Genomic DNA, 20,390 nt, shown 5'->3' on the forward strand with positions numbered 1-20,390 from the left:
TCACTCATTAAGTTGCTAAAACAGAACATCCACTCGCTTCATCATATGCCCTCGCTCCACCGCCGTCATTAACAAATTATGTAAAGTAGCTTGCATTTGAATGACATAGAAATGCTCCTAAACTGAGTGATTTACTATATGGACACGTGACTGTTAAGTGTACTGTATTTCTTTGTACTTTGTAAATTCTGATGGAATGAGGTCTTCTATCACGACACTTGGCCACAATTTTAAATAAGATTGTATATTACATAATGTTTCCTTTGAAACCTACTACCACTAAAAGTAGTGAGACAATGATGACACAGGTACATGACCAGAAGTACATGTGGACATAAAAAGCTGTGAAAGTTCGTTATAAAAAAACAGCTTTACTCACAGATTCACTTTGGGAATAATGCTAGCATTTCTCAACAGTACACATTAACAGAGGCCACTGAGCTGGAGCACTTTGTTCGGCGGTGTTGGAGAAAACACCATTCCTTATACACCACCATTAAAAGCACACGTGGTTGTGACAAAGTCAAAAAGATGATCTGCACACATGAAAAACAAATACATTCATCCTTGTCATAAAATGTATGAAGTTACCATGGAAACCAATTGCCTTAGAAAAGGTACAGGCTGCAATGGAGTCACTGTGAGGGATGATGCTCTATCCAACACAACAAGCGCCACCCCCCCCCAAAAAAAATATTATGTATATATACATATAAAGCTTTTCATGTTATGAAGAAGATCATCTGAACCTTACAATAACAATGAAAGACCATTTACAATCCTGTATTAGCAAATCGAATTAATTCAATGAAATTAATTCCGAGTGGCCTTGTTTCATTAACATGACAATGCACTTGCTGTCCCACTACATGCAAATGTAAACACATTCAGTCCCTCCCCGGATACACACTTTCACAGTCAAATGACGTGCACTATCAAGACATGATCAGACTAAGAGATCAAAGATGCTAATAAAAAAGGATAAGAATTAGATTAGGATTTTCTATTCTCTCACAGAGTAGAACCAGTCCTGTCTTCCAAACAATGCGCTTGTCACTCTCCTGGGAACAGGCTAGCCACGTGGTAATCCATAAACTCGAGCCCCCTATCCTTTGTGACAAAATATAGTCCAGCAGCAATTTCTGAGTCGCCAGATCAAAGTGACTGAATAGACAAGATGGGACATTCACATTTCTACCTTTATTTTTTTCCCCTAATCAGGCACTGTACTAGACCACTTAGTCCCCCTTGATTGTTAATTCTTCATCTTCCCAGGATATTTCTGACAACTCTGTGCTTCAAACTGAGGAAAAACTATGATCTGTTCTAAAATGACTACACAAGATCCATATGCTGAGTTAAGTCATGGAAGAACTTCATATCCCTGACCTCAACCGCATAAAACAACTTTAGAATGAAGTAAAAGAGGAAATTATGTTCTTTGTGATGAATTTGTGTGGCATAGTTAGGCACCATTAGTCAGTGATGCACACTCCCAGTGTTTTTCCATATACACCTCCACTTTGCCAATTAGCAACGCCAACCTTTTTAACACTCACCTGATCACTGACTCATTGCCAGTTTGCTACACAGCCATGCATGACTCCCCAGGTCTTTTCTGTGGATTAATTTTTATTGCCCATACGATCTGTTACTGACCTTCCTGTCTTCCTTTTCCGCCAGTCCACTTGATGTTCTGCCCAGACTCCAAGTTCTCCCATAGCAACTATGTATGTTTTCTTCAATTTTTAATTCCACCTATTTCTGTGGTCAAGTGTACGACATTTGTGCGCTGTATGCTCAAGTTGGTTGTGGCCAACCAGTGCACTAAAAAAAATCTTGTAGACATCTTCCATAAGAGTGGATGCTAGAGGCCATGCAAGAAAGCCTTTATTCAGGGAAGTGGCCAAGAACCATGGTCGCTCTCAGAGCATTCTACAGTAAGACAATAGCCAGGTCTGCAGCAATCTACCTCTCAGGACCATACGGTATAATGGCTAGATGGAAACTCCACTCTTCTAAAACATATGAGCCCACCTGGATTTGCGCAAAGGCACCTGAAGGAATCTCAGAAAATGACAGACAAGATTTCCTGGCCTGCCTAAGACTGAACTGTTTGCCGTTAAAGCCAGACATTATGTTTGGTGGAGACCAGGCAACTCTTATAATCTGATTAATATAATCTTAATAGAGAGCATCATTCTGTAGAGGATGTTTTTCCATTGACAAACACTGGAAAACATTGCAGCAACCTAGAGAGACCTGTTGGATAAAAACAAACAATGACAAGATAATGTTTTTGACCTTAACCTGGGTTGACAGTTCATCTTTCAGCAGGACAGAAAATAGGATTGCCGAGATTGTAGCATTATACTCTGAAAGACCCGAGGCTGCTGCTGTAAAGGTGTTTTACATTTTAGATCATGTCTACCATAAAGTGAAGGGCTGAATACTTTTCGGATGCACTGTAAATGGAACACTATCTAGCCTGTGTGTCCCACCTGACTGAGCTTCACCCTGCAGCCTTCTTGATGCATGCATGAGTGTCTCAATGTCCATTTGTTGCCATTGCCTATACAGACAGAGAGAGAGAATGCCCACTCTTGAGTTGTGGCAACCATCAGGTTCATCAACATTTATTTGAACTATAAATTGTCAAATGTTGACAACCAATGCGGCAGTGAAAGGACATCAGCCTCTTTACACCATTGTCCATATACAGTGAAGAAAATAAGTATTTGAACACCCTGCTATATTGCAAGTTCTCCCACTTAAAAATTATGGAGTGGTCTGAAATTTTATCGTAGGTGCATGTCCACTGTGAGAGAGATTATCTAAAAAGAAAAATCCAGAAATCACAATGCATGATTTTTATTAACGAGTTATTTGTGTGATACAGCTGCAAATAAGTATTTCAACACCTGAGAATACCAATGTTAATATTTGGTACAGTAGCCTTTGTTTTCAATTACAGAGGTCAAACGTTTCCTGTAGTTGTTCACCAGATTTGCACACAGTGCAGGAGGGATTTTGGGCCACTCCTCCACATAGATCTCTAGATCAGACATATTTCTAGGCTGTCGCTGAGAAACACGGAGTTTCACCTCCCTCCAAAGATTTTCTATTAGGTTTAAGTCTGGAGACTGGCTAGGGCACGCCAGAACCTTGATATACTTCTTACGAAGCCACTCCTTTGTTTTCCTGACTGTGTGCTTGGGGTCATTGTCATGTTGAAAGACCCAGCCACGACCCATCTTCAATGCTCTGACTGAGGGAAAGAGGTTGTTCCCCAAAATCTCACAATACATGGCCGCAGTCATCCTTGGCCTTGTTGGTGGCTCATTTTCGGCACTGAGGTGGCTTATCATGGCGCGGAGCCGGGCCGCTTTACGGCATTGTTCATAGCTGCCGCCATCCACGATGGACCAACACCGCCGAGCCAGGGAGCTTTACGGCGTTGAGTGCGGCATTGTCGCCACCATTGTTCAAACCGCGATGGCTCATCTCCACCGCGGAAGTGGATCGGACGGGGAGGCGTTTTGGCCATGATCACATATCATCTGAATATGGCTCGAAACAATAAGGTAATATTGCCCGGGTAACTTCACTTGGTTGTGTGATGCACTCTTCTTTGAAAAGAGCTTCTGTGTCAGAAGGGGTGTGTTCGTCTCCCATTGTAGGGTCCACCGCGCGTTTTCAATGGCGAATGTCCAGGTTGACGTCACGGACAGGGGATGGAGCCAATATGGCGACCACTTGGATGTCGTCGAATGACACTTCCGCAACTTTGCGCATAGATGACGCACTCTCCGATCATATTTGTTTTTTCGTATAGACATTGAAGTGAATAATGTTATATGTATTTTTCATTACAATATCTATTTTAGAATGTTTATAGGGATGACACTTGACCTTCAAGCAGGGGAACATTTCATGCCATGCATGATTTCAAACCATGATGTGTATTACCAACAGTCACCTTGGAAAAGGTGGTCCCAGCTCTTTTCAGGCCGAAAAGTTCCATTTTGGTCTCGTCTGACCACAAACGTTTCTCCAATGACTCCTCTGTATCATCCAAATGGTATTTGGCAAACTTAAAACGGGCCTTGACATGTGCTGTTTTAAGCAGGGGAACCTTCCATGCCATGCATGAGTTCAAACCATGACGTCTTAGTATATTACCAACAGTCACCTTAGAAACAGTGGTCCCAGGTGTTTTCAGGTCATTGACCAAGTCCTGTTGTGTAGTCCTGGGCTGATTCCTCACCTTTCTAAGGATCATTGAGACCCCACAAAGCATTGTTGCAAGTTAATTCCGTTGAGACGAAATGAAAACATGTCTTATAGCACGACACCCAGAGTTTTGTCCAATACCGTTAAACATTTAGAAAGTGATAATAAATGAAGGTGCGTGGAAAAATTAGAGACACTTGGCATTGAAGATCCATATATAATGCCGAAGTTGATGTTTTTGCCAATAAAAAATGTTACTGTTACTTGGCTTCCGCTTGTCTTGGAAAACTGGATATATGCATGTATCTGGTGAATAAATCATTGAGATTTACACAAAACAGCTTGAAATTGTATAAAAGTTTGGACGCAAATACTTTGGTGTTGAATCTGTTCTCAATCAAGAATGAATGCCACATAGTGATGGACACATATTTTTTCAATAGACATACCAATATTTAAATAAATGACCCCTGGTTTTACACAAACTTGCATTAATTAACTATGATTGGAAAAAAAATTATAACAGGGATTCGTCTCCTCCGTACACAGAAGCGTATTGTTGCCACACGCTTACCTCCATAAATCTTTCTGTGACAGACGGTTTATTCTTTTTTTTAAATATGCATACTTCTAAAACGAGTCAACTTGGTATTATAAATACTTCTTGATAATTTGTGATTGAGAAGAATAATTCGTACCTGAAATGAAATGATCGCTACACAGGCGTGTGCATTTCGTTGTGCACCATCCATCCCATTTAATTGCCGCAATCCATCGATCTTTTCTCATCTTTTCAGCAGATATTCTATAGAACTATCTATTTGAAAAACTGTCTTGTTTACTGTGACAATCAACAGCACAACAGGTCTCAGGCAATTTAAAAAATATACTCTGCGTTCAACGACTCCCGCGCTGCCGAGCACGTAAGTTTGACTAGCAATATGGCGCCGTGCAAACTATGACGTCATGAGCATGAGCTCTATAGGCTCGTCGGCAAGACAAGTTGATTACACACTTTTAAACAATCCAGGACACCTTCACGTGACTGATGAAATCTCGTGAAAAAAATGTTTAGCAATTTATACAGGATAAATGTAACAAACCAGTAATGATCCTCTTGTGTGTAGACTGTGGTCTCAGAGAGAACTAGTGGGATTGATGATCTTAGTATCCAATTAGCATATATTAGTGCACATAAAGTATGCGTACACCCAACAAGCACCACAGTGTTGCACAGGATAAACATTGACAGCAGATGTGTATGCTATGCTATAGATGCATCCTCATGAGAAAGACCTGCTTAATGTTGCTTAACAGATACATATCCCTTTTGATTCTCCATTCTAGTGCCCAATGAAGGTTGGACACATGCAGATGAAGTAGACTTGTTTGCTAAAGGCATGCATGCAGATACAAGATTGAGAAAAGCGAGATGAGTGTGGACTCTTTCAGCTAACACATGCAGAGGATGACAGCTTTACTAGCATGTTTAGCCTTCCTTGTGGCTTCACACACACACACACACACACACACACACACACACACACACACACACACATGCGCACACGCTTGCATACTGAATCTTACTGCAATTCGGAGCAGGGTTGCCCTTACAGCAGCCCATCGGTCCAGTCGTCTGTCGATGACTAGAATGAATCCTACTCCTGATGTGGCAATGCTGCAAGAGAGAAGACCACTCTGGTTGTTCATTTATTCATTACTTTTTTAACTACATTTACCTGTGTGTCCCTTTCAGTAGATTAGAAATATTTCATAAAGTCATTTGACTTAAATTGGTATTTGGGTGTGTGTTGGACTGAAACGTTTAAAGGGCAGAGGACTGAGTAACATCCTGGCAACAATACATTTGCAATCAGCAGTTCTGCAGTCATTGAGTCCCCCAAAATCACCATGGCAACCTTGGCTCTGCCTTTTTGTGCAAGCAAAAATCTTGCCATCTGTTCCAAGGACAGTGGAATATGCAGAAACCTCATCAAAATAATATAGGTGTGTGTGGGCCTGTGTGTAAACTTAAATGCAGCCTTTTGAGTAAAGGTCTGGCTGGACTTATTGTTAACTCTGCTCTAACCATGCACATGCACAAACGACAAAAAACATTAAAGCACAACAATGTCGACATAAAACACGAATATTGGTAGGGTTTTTACGTGTAAGGTGCCTAATAATTCTGAAATAAGAACATGCAAGCATACGTGTTAGCAAAATGCTACCTGGCCAATGCAGATCTTCAATCCATCCCAAGAGTAAATATTCAAACCAGCTCCATGAAACGCAATAATCCATGTAATTCCAGTCTTAAAAAATATCCTCAATATTATCATCTATAAATGTATATATTCCTTTATTTTCCATCCTTCCATTTCTTCCTGCATCACTGATCATCTGTTTGTAGCCTGTAGATGAAGAGAGGTGGTTGTTCTCATCCTTAAAGAGCATTCCCCCCTTCTCCAACTCCTCCTCCACCATCAGCATCTCATACTCAGCCAATTAGAGAGAAGATCTGCAGCTTACTGCTCTATCACAGCCAATCAGAGTTTAAGAGCACAGCCAAAGCCAGTTGGGTGCAAAGGGCTAGTGGGAAGAAGGGACGGGACTAAGAGGGGTGCGGGATATCAAGTGATAGCCGAAAAAAAAATACATAAAAATGCCGCCATAACATATTCACACACGTATGAAAGTACATTTCTGTCATTCTTGGAAATGGTTGTGGTGTCCAAAGGCTATTTCCTCCATAAATGCCATTGCATTGTTTTACCTTTGTCTCTTTTCTCTTTTCTTACGGTAGCTCGAGGATCTATGTTTAAACCATCCCTAATGTCATCCCTCGGGTAGTCCTGCGGTTCTGTGGTGTCCTCTGTTGGTGTCAAACAGTATTACCGACAGACAAAACAGGAAACTGACCTGGGCACATGTATGAGGTAGTTAAGCACATTTTTGAGCTCATCCTCTTTCAGTTCGCTGAAAGCAGGGAATTCTGGGAAGATCATGATGGGGCTGCCATCAGTCCCGCGGCCTCCTGTAGGCAAAGAGGTGAAATCAGCTAAAGTTGCATTCATGATTAACTAGCAATGATAAGGTAAGGCTGATCCAAATTAGACAGAAATTTGAGCATTTCACACTTGAACAGCAGCGAGGAAATGTACAACAAAAGCCACAACTCTGCATAATAATTGCAAGATGTATCTAAAATTAACTGAGACATTCAAAACTTCTTACCCATATGTACTGTATGACCAAAGTGTACATAAAAACACAATAGCAAAGCCCCCCCCCCCCCCAAAAAAAAAAAAAAAAAAGCCATCCATAATCCCACACAGCTCTTTTATTGGTGGCTCAAATTACAAATCAGATAATCCCAGTGATGAATTATTCACATAGCGTCACGAGGCAGCCGTTAACGTCATGGCAACCCATTGCACGGGCTCAAAGTGTGGTTCTTGTGCATGTCTTGAGTGCAAAAGCTGGAAATGTCTTCCTAAATGGGGACTTTTGTCTGTATGGGAGAAGTAACATGAATGCCCATAAGAGTGAAAAAAAAAATAAACCTGGTAGGGTGGCAAACTGCTTCTGGAGTTCAGTGCCAATTTTTGCTGCACACAAAGGAAGCTCTTCTGTCTGTAAAATTTCATCTGGAAAGAGACATTTCAACACTTGCTTTTATCATCTTATGACTTTAACATTTAAGTCATTACGTGTAGCACCAGTGATGTGAGTAATGGCATTATAAATAAATGGCGTTTTTAACCGTTTTACTATTTCAGTGCAGCACTTAAAAATGTGTTGATAATCATGATACTTGGAATAAAGCAGATTCTTATTTATTTCTCAACTGTTCTTCACGGAGAGGCATGACATAGCTGCATGAGTGATGACTGGATACAAAATCTGGCAACATGACTAAACCAAACTAAAAATAGTCACTTAGACATGGCAAGAACAGTCCAGATCTTGGGGCCACGAGACCGTACTGGACAAATCCAAAGAAATATGGTGTTGTCTTTCAAAATAAAGTTCTCTGAACCCTGCATATTCAACTGTCAGTTTATCTGACTGAAAAAAAATATGAAAAATAATCCATTGGGTATCACAAGACCAGCCCAGTTCTAGGCCTGAGAGTCCTAGGGTGATCTAGTATCCTACAGAGCTGGAAAATGGACATAAATCCTTGATTACATTATAAATTAAAATTATAGAAATTCCTCTATTTTGAATTGATTGAAATGAAAAAAAAAAAAGACATTGTCTCATATGAAATGTTTGTGATACTAAAAGAAATGTAGCAAAGGTTTTTCAGAAAAATAATGATGCAATAGTAACTATCTAGGAAATCCTATTGATTAATATTCTTGAAAGGCTATTTCAGTGATTAACAGTAATTCAATTACTTTTTGGAAAAGTAATTATTTACTGTGACTACATTTTACCACACTTAACACTGTTCTTCAGTAAAGAGGGGTTGGTGGGAGTGTGGGGGGTGGGGGGAAGCAGTGGCGAGCAGTCAGAAACAGAAACGTGAACAAAAGCAATGATTTACTGTACATATACAGCCCAAAATTCCAATCTCTGTCGCATTGAATTGTATTAATTTACTGCACTGTATATTGATATTAGATTTTTGGATTTTTTTTCCCCAGATTCCAGCCTTTTCTGATTGGTTGATAAGTGTATAAATTGCTACTGCTAACGCCAACGAGCAAAACATGTCTGAAAAATTGAATCCCGGCCCCACCTGGGTGGAGTTTGCATGTTCTTGCCGTGCCTGCTCGTGTTTTCTCCGGTCACTCTGGTTTCCTCCCACATCTTAAAAACATGCATTAATTGGAGACTCTAAATCTTCCCTAAGTGTGATTGTGAGTACACCTGTTGTTTGTCTCCATGTGTCCTGTGACTGGCTAGCAACCAGTTTGGGGTTCCCGATGACACCTGGGATTGGCTCAAGCGCTCCCATGGCTCTCGTGAGGATAATCGGAAAAATGATGGATCGTTGGATAATACAATTAAGGGTGTGATGGTAGACAACTGGTCAGCATATGTGCCTCATAGTTCATAAATATGAAGGTTCAAATATGGCCACCAGTTTCCTCTCACATTCCAAGAACATCGATGGAAAGTTTCAATTTAAATGGTTAATTGAAGACCCTGAAATGTCTTTAGGTGTGAATGTGTGTGTGAGTGGTTGCTTGTGTAATTGGCAAGGTATCCCACATCTCACCCGAAATCAGTCAACATAGGCTCCTGCGCACCTGATGTGTGGTTTAATTAAGAGATGGATTAAGGAGAATAAACTGCTACAAAATGCATGCCCAGCTATTGAAAAAACCCATTTTTTTTTAATTGTCTTCAGCTTATCCGAGGTGGATCGTGGGGGCAGAACCTTTAGCAGCGAAACCCAGACTTCCCTTCTCCACAGCTACTTCCTCCAGCTTTTCCAAGGGGATCCTGAGGCGTTCCAAAGCAAGCCAAGAAACTCTCTCTCCAATGTGTCTTGGGTTGTCCAAGGGGGCTCCTCCCGGTGGGATGTGCATCTTGTTCTTTCTGTCACGACCCACAGCTAATGACCATAAGTGAGGATAGGAACGTAGATCGAGTGGTAAATTGAGTGCTTTGACTTTCAACTTAACTCTCTCTTACAAATCCAATTCAAAGTCCGGATCACTGCAGACGCTGCACCGATCCACCTGTCGATCTCCCGCTCCATTCTTCCCTCACTCGTGAACAAGACCCCAAGCTACTAAACTCGTCCACTTGGGGGAGGATCTCATCCCCGAAGAGGGCACGCCACCCTTCTTCGACTGAGGAACATGGTCTCAGATTTGGAAGTGCTGATTCTTATCCCAGCCGCTTCACACTTGGCTGCGAACCGCTCCAGTGGGCATTGAAGATCATGTCTCGATGAGGCCAACAGAACCACATCATCTGCAAATAGCAGACACCATTTACGCCTCAGCCGGTCCATGAAATTCTGTCCATAAAAGTTATGAACAAAATCGGTGAGAAAGGACAGCCTTGGCAGAGTCCAACTCTCACGAGAAACAAGTCTGACTTATTGCCGGCAATTTGGGCCAAACTCCGACAACGGTCGTACGGGGACTGAAAGGCCTGTATCAGGGGGTTTGGTACCCCATACTTCCGAAGAGCCCCCCAAAGGACTCCCCGAGGGACACGGTCGAACGCCTTCTCCAAGTCTACAAAACACATGTAGACTGGTTGGTTGAACTCCCGTCACCCACCTCCGATCTTAAAGAGGAACAAATTAAAATTATAATTGCTAAATAATTGGATTTTTAATTAGATTAGATTCAATCTTTTTTAGTTAGATTCTTTTCACAATTTTTCATTACTTTCTTGAAAGTCAGATGTCTACATGGATTAATATGCCTTTAAACAATTGGTAAAAACACAGATGATGATGCCATTTCTTTAACAGGTAACTTCTGATTCCTTTTGTTAAGAAGGTTTGCGTTAGAGACACCTGTGAATGGATTTGAAAGAGAAACATCGGAAGCACACGGCTTTCTGAAACAATTATGAGTAAGTCAAACGAAATCAGGCAAGATATAAGAATAAGAATTGTGGACAGTTTGGCCCATCCTTGGGTAGAATTTCCAGAAGATGTCACATTCACGTGTTCAAACAATAAGATACAAGTGAAGTTCTCCCTGCTACCGTTTACGTTTATGTGTTTGCCAGGTGTCTCGGGACTCAAGTACACAAAAGAGGACTTGCTATCAGAGAGTATTCTCCTTAATTTTTTTTCGACAACTGTCACCAATATGGTGAATCTTTTTTCGGAGTTACTCATTGGAAAACTTTGGAAAGCCTCGCATCGATGGTGACGGAGAGGTACGCGGTCCGGTACACAAGTTTGACTGCAAAAGATGGGGCATTGACTAGCGCTTCTGTCGATCCATCATGCGAACCTATGCTCCCAAGCCAACAAAATGGATGAACTTCAGCTTTTGATTAAGACCAGCAAAGACGTTGGATGTTCTACTACCCTGTGCGTCATGGAGACTTGGCTTTGTGGACGCGTCCCTGATGCTGCCATTACACTCCCCGGCTTCCACCATCATCGTGAAGAATATGCTTGTATATCAATGAGATGGTGCACGGACATTACAAAGCTCAGCACACACTGCAGCCCACTTTTAGAGTCATTGTTCTAGAGCAGTAAGATGTTTTATGCACCATGTGAGTTCACGTCTTTCATTCTCGTTGGTGTATACATTCTGCCTCAAGCTAGCATGAACACTGCTAACCCTCGCCGAGCATGTAAACGAGATTGAGAAAAAACACCCAGATTCACCGGTAATTATCAGAGGAGATTTTAACATAAGTTGGTCAAGAATTCCACAGCCACCTCTCCAAATTTTTTCCATACCCCCATAGGTATGCCATCGGGTGTCAGGTTCACCAATCAGACATTCATTAAACAGGACAAAAAAGGAAGCAAAGACACCAGTTGAAGTCTCGCGAGGAGAGAGGAGAGGAACTGTCTCGTACAATTCACCACTGCACTCTCTGATTATCCTCTCCTCAGCACCTGTACTTATTTAGTTGAAAGACGCCCCTTATTTATATGGATGTTAAAAAAAAGAGACGACAAGCAAAACAGTTTGAAACAAAGTGTACATGTTTCTTCATGTGCGTGTGCATGTGTGGAAGATTGCTGAATACATGTGTGGTCATCATTTCTTTAACAGGCAGCAGTTCTAACAGTTCTGATGATTCGATGTTTTTGTTCTTGCTATCTCCAGCTAGGAGGCTGCCACGTTATCTAGACCAGAGCAAAGGATTTCTTTATTGGAAGCAGATGTATGATAATTATGATCACAATTATTCCTACAGGGTCCAACTGCCTTTCCATTTTTAATTTGTTTTAGTACCTTTCTAACTTCCCCCTTATTAATAATTGCCACTTCCTGGTCATTCACACGTGCCTCTTCCACTCTTCCTTTTCTCTCATTTTCTTCATTCATCAACTTTTCAAAGTATTATTTCCATCTATTTAGAACACTACTGGGACCAGTCAACACATTTACATTGCTATCCTTAATCACCCCTACCTGCTGTACATCCTTTCCATCTCTATTCGAAAGGCCGCACAACATTCTTCCTTTCTCAGCTTTCACCACATGGTTCTCTGCTCTACTTTTGTCTTCTTCATCCCACCAAAAGAGTCATCCTACACACAACAAACCTGTGCTGTCGAGCCACAGACTCCCCTACCACTACCTTACAGTTAGTAACCTTCAGATTAAATCGTCTGCACAAAAAAGAATCCACCTGTGTGCTTCTACCTCCGCTCTTGTAGGTCACTATATGTTCCGGCCTCTTCTGTAAAAAAAGTGTTCACTACTGCCATTTCCATCCTTTATGTAAAGTCCACCACCATCTGTCCCTCAAAGTTCCTTTCCTGGATGCCGTACAAACCCATCACTTCTTCATCGCCCCTGTTTCCTTCACCAACATGTCCATTACAATCTACACCAATCACAACTCTCTGTCTGGGATGGTCATAACTACTTCATCCAGTTCTTTCCAGAATTTCTCTTTCAACTCTAGGTCACATTCTACCTGTGGGGAATAGCCACTAATCTAATTACACATAATACCCTCAATTTCAAATTTCAGCCTCATCACTCGATCTGATATTATTTTCACTTCCAAGACATTCATAGCCAGCTCTTTTAAAATAACCCCTACTCCATTTCTCTTCCCAGCTACTCTATTGTAAAATAATTTAAACCCTGCTCCTAAACTTAGAGCCTTACTACACTTCCACTTGCTCTCTTGGATCCACAATACCGTATATCAACCTTTCTCCTAATCATCATGTCAACTAACTCCTGAGTCATGGTGCCAACATTCAAAGTCCACAGTCAGATGTAGGCTCTGTGCATTCCTCTTCTTCTTCTGCCGATGAATTTGATTTCCTCGTCTTCTTTGTCTTCGACCCACAGTAGCTGAATTTTCACCGACGCCCTGCAGGTTAGCGGTGCTGGGGGCAGGCGTTGTTGTTAACCATGCCACGACCGAACCGATTCTTTAGATGAACGCTCATATTTGTTTGGCACAGTTTTACGCCGAATGCCCTTCCTGACGCAACTCTCTCTATTTATCCGAGCTTGGGACCAGGCTACAGATTCCACTGGCTTGTGCCCCCATAAGGCTGCATTGAAACAAACCCGCTACCAATTTGATCTAAAAGGCCACTCTTTTAGGAAGAAGCCATTACTCCAAAAGAAGCATCAAAAGGATAGATTACAGTTTACAATTGCACACAGGAACAAAGATCATTTGGAGACATGATCTGTGGTCTGACAAAACTCAAATTGAACTCTTTGGCAATAATGAGCATTGTTATGTTTGGAGGATAAAGAGAGAAGCTTGGAAGCCTGAGAACAGCATCCAAATTTGAAATAAAGGGGTGACAACATCACCTTGTGGGTTTGTTTAGATTCAAGGGGCACTGGTGCACTTCACAAATTAAATGGCATCATGAGGAAAGAACATGGTGTGGAAAGACTGAAGGAATATCTCAAGACATCAGCCAGAAAGTAAAAGCATGGTTGCAATTGGGGTCTTCTAAATGCATCGTGAGCCTAAGCATACTGCTAAACTCATAACAAAATGACTGAAGGATAAAGTCAATGTTTTGGAGAGGGCTTCTGATCTCAATCCTACTGAAAATTTATAAGCAGGCTTGAAAGAAAGTGTGAGTAAAGGTGGCCTACAAACTTGGCTAAGTTACACATCAGTTATTGGGATAGGACTGTATAAGGGTATCCAAAATCTTTGATCCATATCATCCAGTTTAAAAAAAATTGCCGTGGTATCGCATAATGAAATGTATATAGAGTTCTGACTTTGAGGAAAGTCCTAAAAAATTTAAGTAATTTGAAAAAAAAACTTAATTACTCTAGTATTTAACAAATGTTAAAAAAAAGATAATCCAACTGACCTAAAACAAGAAAGTTTAATCTGATTTCATGTCTGAAAGGTAGAAAAAAAAAGTGTTTTTATGTCATAGTCTATGTAAACATCGAGTCAATGACAGTATAAACCCGAGAACAATAACACATACTGAACAAAAACTATTGAATCCAAGCTATGTAAAATCACTACATCAATCTTCAATGTTTAGACAACTTAATTATTTGAGAAAACACCATAAATATTAGTAAGATGTGATTTATAAATACTGCGATTGGCTGGCAACCAGTTCAGGGTGTAGCCTGCCTCCTGGTCGTTGACAGCTGGGATAGGCTCCAGCACTCCCGCCACCCTAGAAAAGGCTAAGGAAAGGGATGAATGGATATTTATAAATAGTTATGTTCTTCTGAATATTTGAATAATATGTCCTGGTTATATGAGTATCCAAAGCATGAGAATCACTATACAGTATATTTCTATACAAATAATACACTTGTTACAAAATTATAAATTTTGAATGACAAAACTGTTGTAGTAAGTGCTGCCGGCTCAGCAAGAGAACGTAAATTTTTACATTGCGAATTTCAATGCAAGCTATGAATAAAAATATCATACTGGGAGGCTTGTGTGTGATGTGTCAATGGCGTATTTGTGGCTTAAAATTGCACAAAACGCTAAAGGAGCTAGGCAGTCATAGCATTCAGACTATTTTAGGCTTCTATTAAAACTCAATTCACCTGTTTACTCATCCACAACTTCTTCCTCTTCCTATCCCTATTTGGAAGAGGAAAGGCCTGATTCTGATGAGAAGATATCCGATTCCATTGTTTTTATGTTTTACCCTGCCATGAAACACATCCTAACCGTGCCACTTGGGCACAGAATTCATATCGTTATTTGAACAAAGGCGTGTCAAGCCTCATACTCAAATTTTCAGCCTAAAGTTATACAGAATGGAAATATAGTAATACTCAAGGCTAGTATAACGTACTCTGCAAGCAATTCTGTAAATCTCTCATCTCCCAGCCCATTAATGTGAACATGTAACATACTTCTCGCAACAATAAAGTCCAAAGGGTACATCAGTGTAGATTCTTGAGGGACAAATAAAAACAATGTACTTTTCTGACAGCCTAGAGGGCTGCCACACTGCAATCTTCTAGTCAATAGGGCAAATCTTACACTGACCTAGTACCTGCTCTGTCGTGTTTTTTTTTTGTAAACAATTATAAATATGCTGAAGCCACTGATGAGGCAAAGAAGTGCTTGAAAGGAAATGCATCAAAATATATGGAAGTTAAGTCAAAAGATAATAAGAAGGAGACGTGGCACCGCCGCAGGGCCACTTGTCAGATTTTAAACAGACCAATAGCATTCCAGCAAAGCCACCAAGCCTTTAATTTGACCAAGAGCAAGCATGTGCTATAATTAGGTGTACTATATGAGAGTCAAGCAAATCTCCATGATTAGGAGAAACTTGAAGTATTTTTGTTTTGTTTTTTGAAAATGTCTTAACTCCGAGACATGCTGTGAATGGCGTGACGTCACAGGGATGCACATTGTGTCAAGTCAGATTTGAGCAACTTTGCGCTTTTATAGAACGGCCCCGCCACCGGTAACCTGCAGGGCACCGGTGGAAATTCAGCTACTGTGGGTCGAAGACGAAGGAGAGGTGAAAAGCGGATTCTTCAGCAGAGAGAGAAGAGGAAAGCTCACAGCCAAGAACTCGCTGTAGTGTCTTTGAATACTGGGCATGTGACAGGAAAATTGTGGGAGTTGGTTAACAAGAAGATCAGGAGAGAGGTTGATACCATGCCGTGAAAACATATTTGCCCCCTCAAAGCTTTCAAATCAACACACAAACTGATATCACTCAGAGACAACCCAAAGCAATACAAAATGCACTTTTCAAGTGACAATTCAATTTATTGAGGCACAAAAAGTTACAGAAGCGTAATGCTGCCACACCCAAAAAAAAAAAAGTAGCAATGCGCTTCTGTAAAAAGTAATTCCCCCCGCTTTGTTAAATCACAAAGTAATTGTGGCTGAACACAAAAGAGGACTGCGATTTCACAGGCACCGCCACCACCAAACCTGATTACCACCATACTTGTTTAATCAAGAAATCATTTAAACAGAATCTGTCAGAGAATGAGAAGTAAGCTACAAGATCTCAAGAACCAATGCATCATACTACAATCCAAAGAAATTAAAGAAATGAGGAAAAAAGGTTATCCATCAGTCTGGAAAAAGATTACAAAGCCATTTCCAAGGTTTTGGATGTCCAGCAAACCACTGTCAGAGCCATCAAATCAAAATCTAATCAAAAGCCTTTAATGTCATTATATGTTGTGCATACAACGAAATGATGAGTGCTTCTCCACAAGGTGCATACATGAATAAAATACAATAAAAATAGAAGAAAATCTTGGGTTAAAAACAACAGATAAAATACATCATAGCACAGTTATTGCTAAAATTAATAAATAAATCCACAAATTAGCAGTTGCATAATATTACATTACAGTACTGTTATGTCCAGTGGTTTTGAGTTCAAGGAGTCGATGGCTCTGAGGAAAAAAACTGTCTTTGAATCTTGTTGTCCGTGATTTGTGGGACCTGTACCACCTGCCAGTGTGTAGCAGGTTAAACAGGTGATGACCAGGATGTGAAGACCCCTTTACAATATTAGCGGCTCTGCTGTTATAGCGGGAGTTGACAATGTCCTCTAGGGAAATCATCCACAAATAGAGAAAACTGGGAACAGTGGCAAACCTTCAAAGGTGTGGATGGCCAGCAAAAAGAATGTGACAAGACCTGCAGGGCTTGCAGGTCTCAGTTAAGGTCAGTGTTCATGACACTATCATAACATTACTGGCCAAAAATGGCATCCATGGGAGGATTCCCAAGTGAAACCCCCTGGTGTCAGGAAAGATTGCAAAGGTTCGTCTCACATTTGCCAACCAACATCTTGATTGATCCTCAAGACTTTTGGAGGAACATTCTGTGGACTAACAAGTAAAAAAAATTTAACATTCTGGAAGGTGTGCGACCCGATACAGCTGGTGTAAAAATGACCCAGCATTTGATTAAAAGAACATTTTGTCAACAGTCAAGCATGGTGATGGCAGTGTGATGTCTGGTTTTCTGCCTCAGGACCAGGACATCTTGCTGTGACTGATGGAACAATGACTTCTGCTGTTTGCCACAAAATCCTGAAGGAGAATATCCAGCCATCATCAGTTCATGATCTCAAACTCAAGAGTTCTTGGATCATAGAGCAGGAGCAATGATCCGAAACACACCAGTAAGTCCATCTCTGAATGGCTCAAAAAACAAAAAACAGACAAAAAACAAGGTTTTCGAGTGGCCAAATCAAAGTCTGGATTAAAATCCGATTGAGACGCTGTGGTGTGATTTGAAATGGGCAGTTCATTCTAGAAAACCCTCCGAAATGGTGGAGGTGAAGCATTCTGCAAAAAAAAAAATAATAATTCCTCCACAACAGTATTTAAGACTCATCCCCAATTATCGCAAACAGTTGATTTACGTTATTGATGCCAAGGCTTGCACAACCCGCCATTAGGTTCAGGGGGCAATTATGTTTTCACAGAGGGTCAGAAAGGTTTTGTTGTTTTTTTTTTGCGCTGTCAACACAGTGTATAGTGGGGATGGGGCACTGCTGAGCTCAACTCAGGACATTGCGAGTTGATGGGGAGAATACTTCGAAGACCTCCTCTATTCCACTGACACACTTTTCCATGACCTAGCGGAGTCTGGGTTCTCTGAGGCGAGCTCTTCTATCTCTATTGTTGAGGTCACCGAGATGGTTAAAAAGCTCCTTGGTGGCTGGGCCCTGGGGGTAGATGAAATTCGCCTGGAGTTCCTAAAACCTCTGGATCTTGTGGGCCAGTCCTGGTTGACATACCTCTGCAACATCAGATGGACATCGGGGACAGTTCCTCTGGATTTTCAGAGTGGGTGGTGGTCCCCCTTTTCAAGAAGGTGGACCAGAGGGTGTATTCCTACAACAGGGGGATCACACTCCTCAGCCTCCCTGGTAAGGTCTATTCAGGGGTGCTGGAGAGGAGATTCAGGAGGAGCCATATTGTTTTTGTCCTGGCTGTGGAACAGTGGACCAGCTCTACACCCTCAGCAGAATCCTCGAGTGTGCATGGCAGTTCGCCCAACCAGTCTGCATGGGTTTTGTGGACTTGGTGTTCAACCATGTCCCTCTGGGAGTTCCTTTTGGGGGGGTTATTCGTGAATATGTGGCTACTGAACCTGGGCTGTTTGGTCCCTGTACGACCAGTGTCAGAGTTTGGTCCACGTTGCCGGGAATAAGTTGGACTCGTTTCCGGTGATAGTTGGACTCTACTAAGGCTGCCCTTTGTCATCAATTTTGTTCGGAACCCTTATGGACAGAATTTCTAAGCCCGACCTAGGCATAGAGGGGCTCCGGTTTGGTGGCCCCAGCGTCGCATCACTGCTTTTTGTAGATGATGTAGTTCTGTTGGCTTCATCGAGCTGTGATCTCCAAGATTCACTGAAGTGGTTCGCAGCAAAGTGTGAAGTGGCTAGGATGAGAATCAGCACCTCGAAATTTGAGACCTCAGTCAGAAAAGGGTGGCATGCCCTCTCTGGGTTGGAGATGAGATTCTCCCCCGAGAGGAGGAGTTCAAGTATCTTGGGGTCTTGTTCACAAGAAAGTGAAGAATGCCGCATGAGATCGATAGGCAGATCAGTGCAGCGTCTGCAGTGATTCAGATTTGTAAGAGGGAGTTAAGTTGAAAGTCAAAGCACGATCAAGATCCCAGATAGAAGCGCCCAAAATCAGTTTCCTCCGCACATTGTCCACGCTCTCCCTTAGAGATAGCGTGAGAAGCTCGGTCATCCGGTAGGGGCTCAGTGTTGAGTTGCTGCTCCTCCGCATTGAAAGGACCCCGATGAGGTGGCTTGGGCATCTGATCTGGATACCTCCCAGACACCTCCCTTGTGAGGTATTCCAGGTACGTCCCACTGGAAAGAGACCCCGAAGACAACCCAGGACACTCTGGAGAGACTATTTCTCTCGGATGGCCTGGAAACACATCAGGATCATGGAAGAGCTGGATGAAGTGGCTGGGGAAGAGAAGTCTGGGTATCCCTGCTGAAGTTACTGCCCCTGTGACCTGACCTGGAAAAACGGTAGAAGATGGATGGATGGATGGATGGATGGATGGATGGATTTAATTGTCATTTGAAAATTGCATTTTGTATGTATGTCTCTGACTGTAATTGAAAATGGTTTGATAATTTGAAGCCTTTGTATGTGATAGTGTGTGATGCAAAAAAAAAAAAAAAAAAAATTGGGAAAGGGGTGAATACTTGTCCACGGCACTCTATGTGTTTTTCCAGGAGAACAGGTTGAAGGTCAGTAAGGCGAGAAGTTTATCGGCAGAGTTAAAGTTATTTTACTATGGAACAGATGGGAAGAGAAATAGAGTAGGAGGTATTTTAAAGGAAGAGTTGGCTAAGAATGTCAGAGTTCAAAAAGACTATACGATTGAATGATAAGGCTAAAACTTGAAATTGAGGGTGTTATGTATGATGTGATAACTGGCCACAGTATGATTTCATGCTTAGAAAGAGTACCACTGATGCATTATTTGCTTTGAGGATGTTAATGTTAAAGTACAGAGGCCAGAAAAAGCTAAATTGTCTCTTTGTGGATCTAGAGAAAGTCTATGGCAGAGAACAGAGAAGTGAGGAACTGTGGTACTGCATGCAGAAGTATGGTGTGGCAGAGAAGTATTTTAGAATAATACAGGATATGGCATCACTGGCAATAAATAGATGAACAAAGTTAGATTATTTATGCTGATTTTTGGGAGCAACTAAGTACATTGCTCCATCCTGTGATCGGATCTGTGATTGTTATTATTATTATTTTTTGTTTGTTTTTTAACTCGTTGATCAGCCCAAAAAAATCCTGATCATGTGAAGCCTACTTGAAATACTTTGAAGGGACCAAGGCTAATTTGGTCAAATACAGGATCGGGTAGATGGAATTTAGAAATAAAAGTTGTACAAAGACAGACGTCAGAAATGCAGAGGTCTTTTTTTTAACCGCAATTGTGCTTAATTGAAATTGTCTGCTTTCAGTCTAATGCATAAAATTAAACTATGGCTACTCTGCTGTGACTGAAACACTAGTGCAT

The 20,390-nt window shown here is 41.4% G+C and overlaps 1 protein-coding gene across 6 annotated transcripts in view; it reads right to left on the reverse strand.

The window, feature by feature from the left end:
• Positions 1 to 20,390, reverse strand: part of mcf2la (mcf.2 cell line derived transforming sequence-like a) — a 77,395-nt gene that overhangs the window by 39,473 nt on the left and 17,532 nt on the right. For 5 of the 6 annotated variants that reach the window (XM_061804566.1, XM_061804526.1, XM_061804562.1 and 2 more), the window contains exons 2-4: positions 7,800 to 7,883; positions 7,156 to 7,270; positions 5,821 to 5,911 (exon numbers count right to left, since the gene is read on the reverse strand). In XM_061804566.1, the coding sequence (XP_061660550.1) occupies positions 5,821 to 5,911; positions 7,156 to 7,241 (177 nt within the window). In that variant the 5' untranslated portion in view covers positions 7,242 to 7,270; positions 7,800 to 7,883. The remainder of the gene's footprint in view (positions 1 to 5,820; positions 5,912 to 7,155; positions 7,271 to 7,799; positions 7,884 to 20,390) is intronic. The other variant, XM_061804536.1, reaches the window with a different exon arrangement.

Source organism: Syngnathoides biaculeatus, chromosome 2 (assembly GCF_019802595.1).
Source record: "Syngnathoides biaculeatus isolate LvHL_M chromosome 2, ASM1980259v1, whole genome shotgun sequence".
NCBI classification, from domain to species: Eukaryota; Metazoa; Chordata; class Actinopteri; order Syngnathiformes; family Syngnathidae; genus Syngnathoides; species Syngnathoides biaculeatus.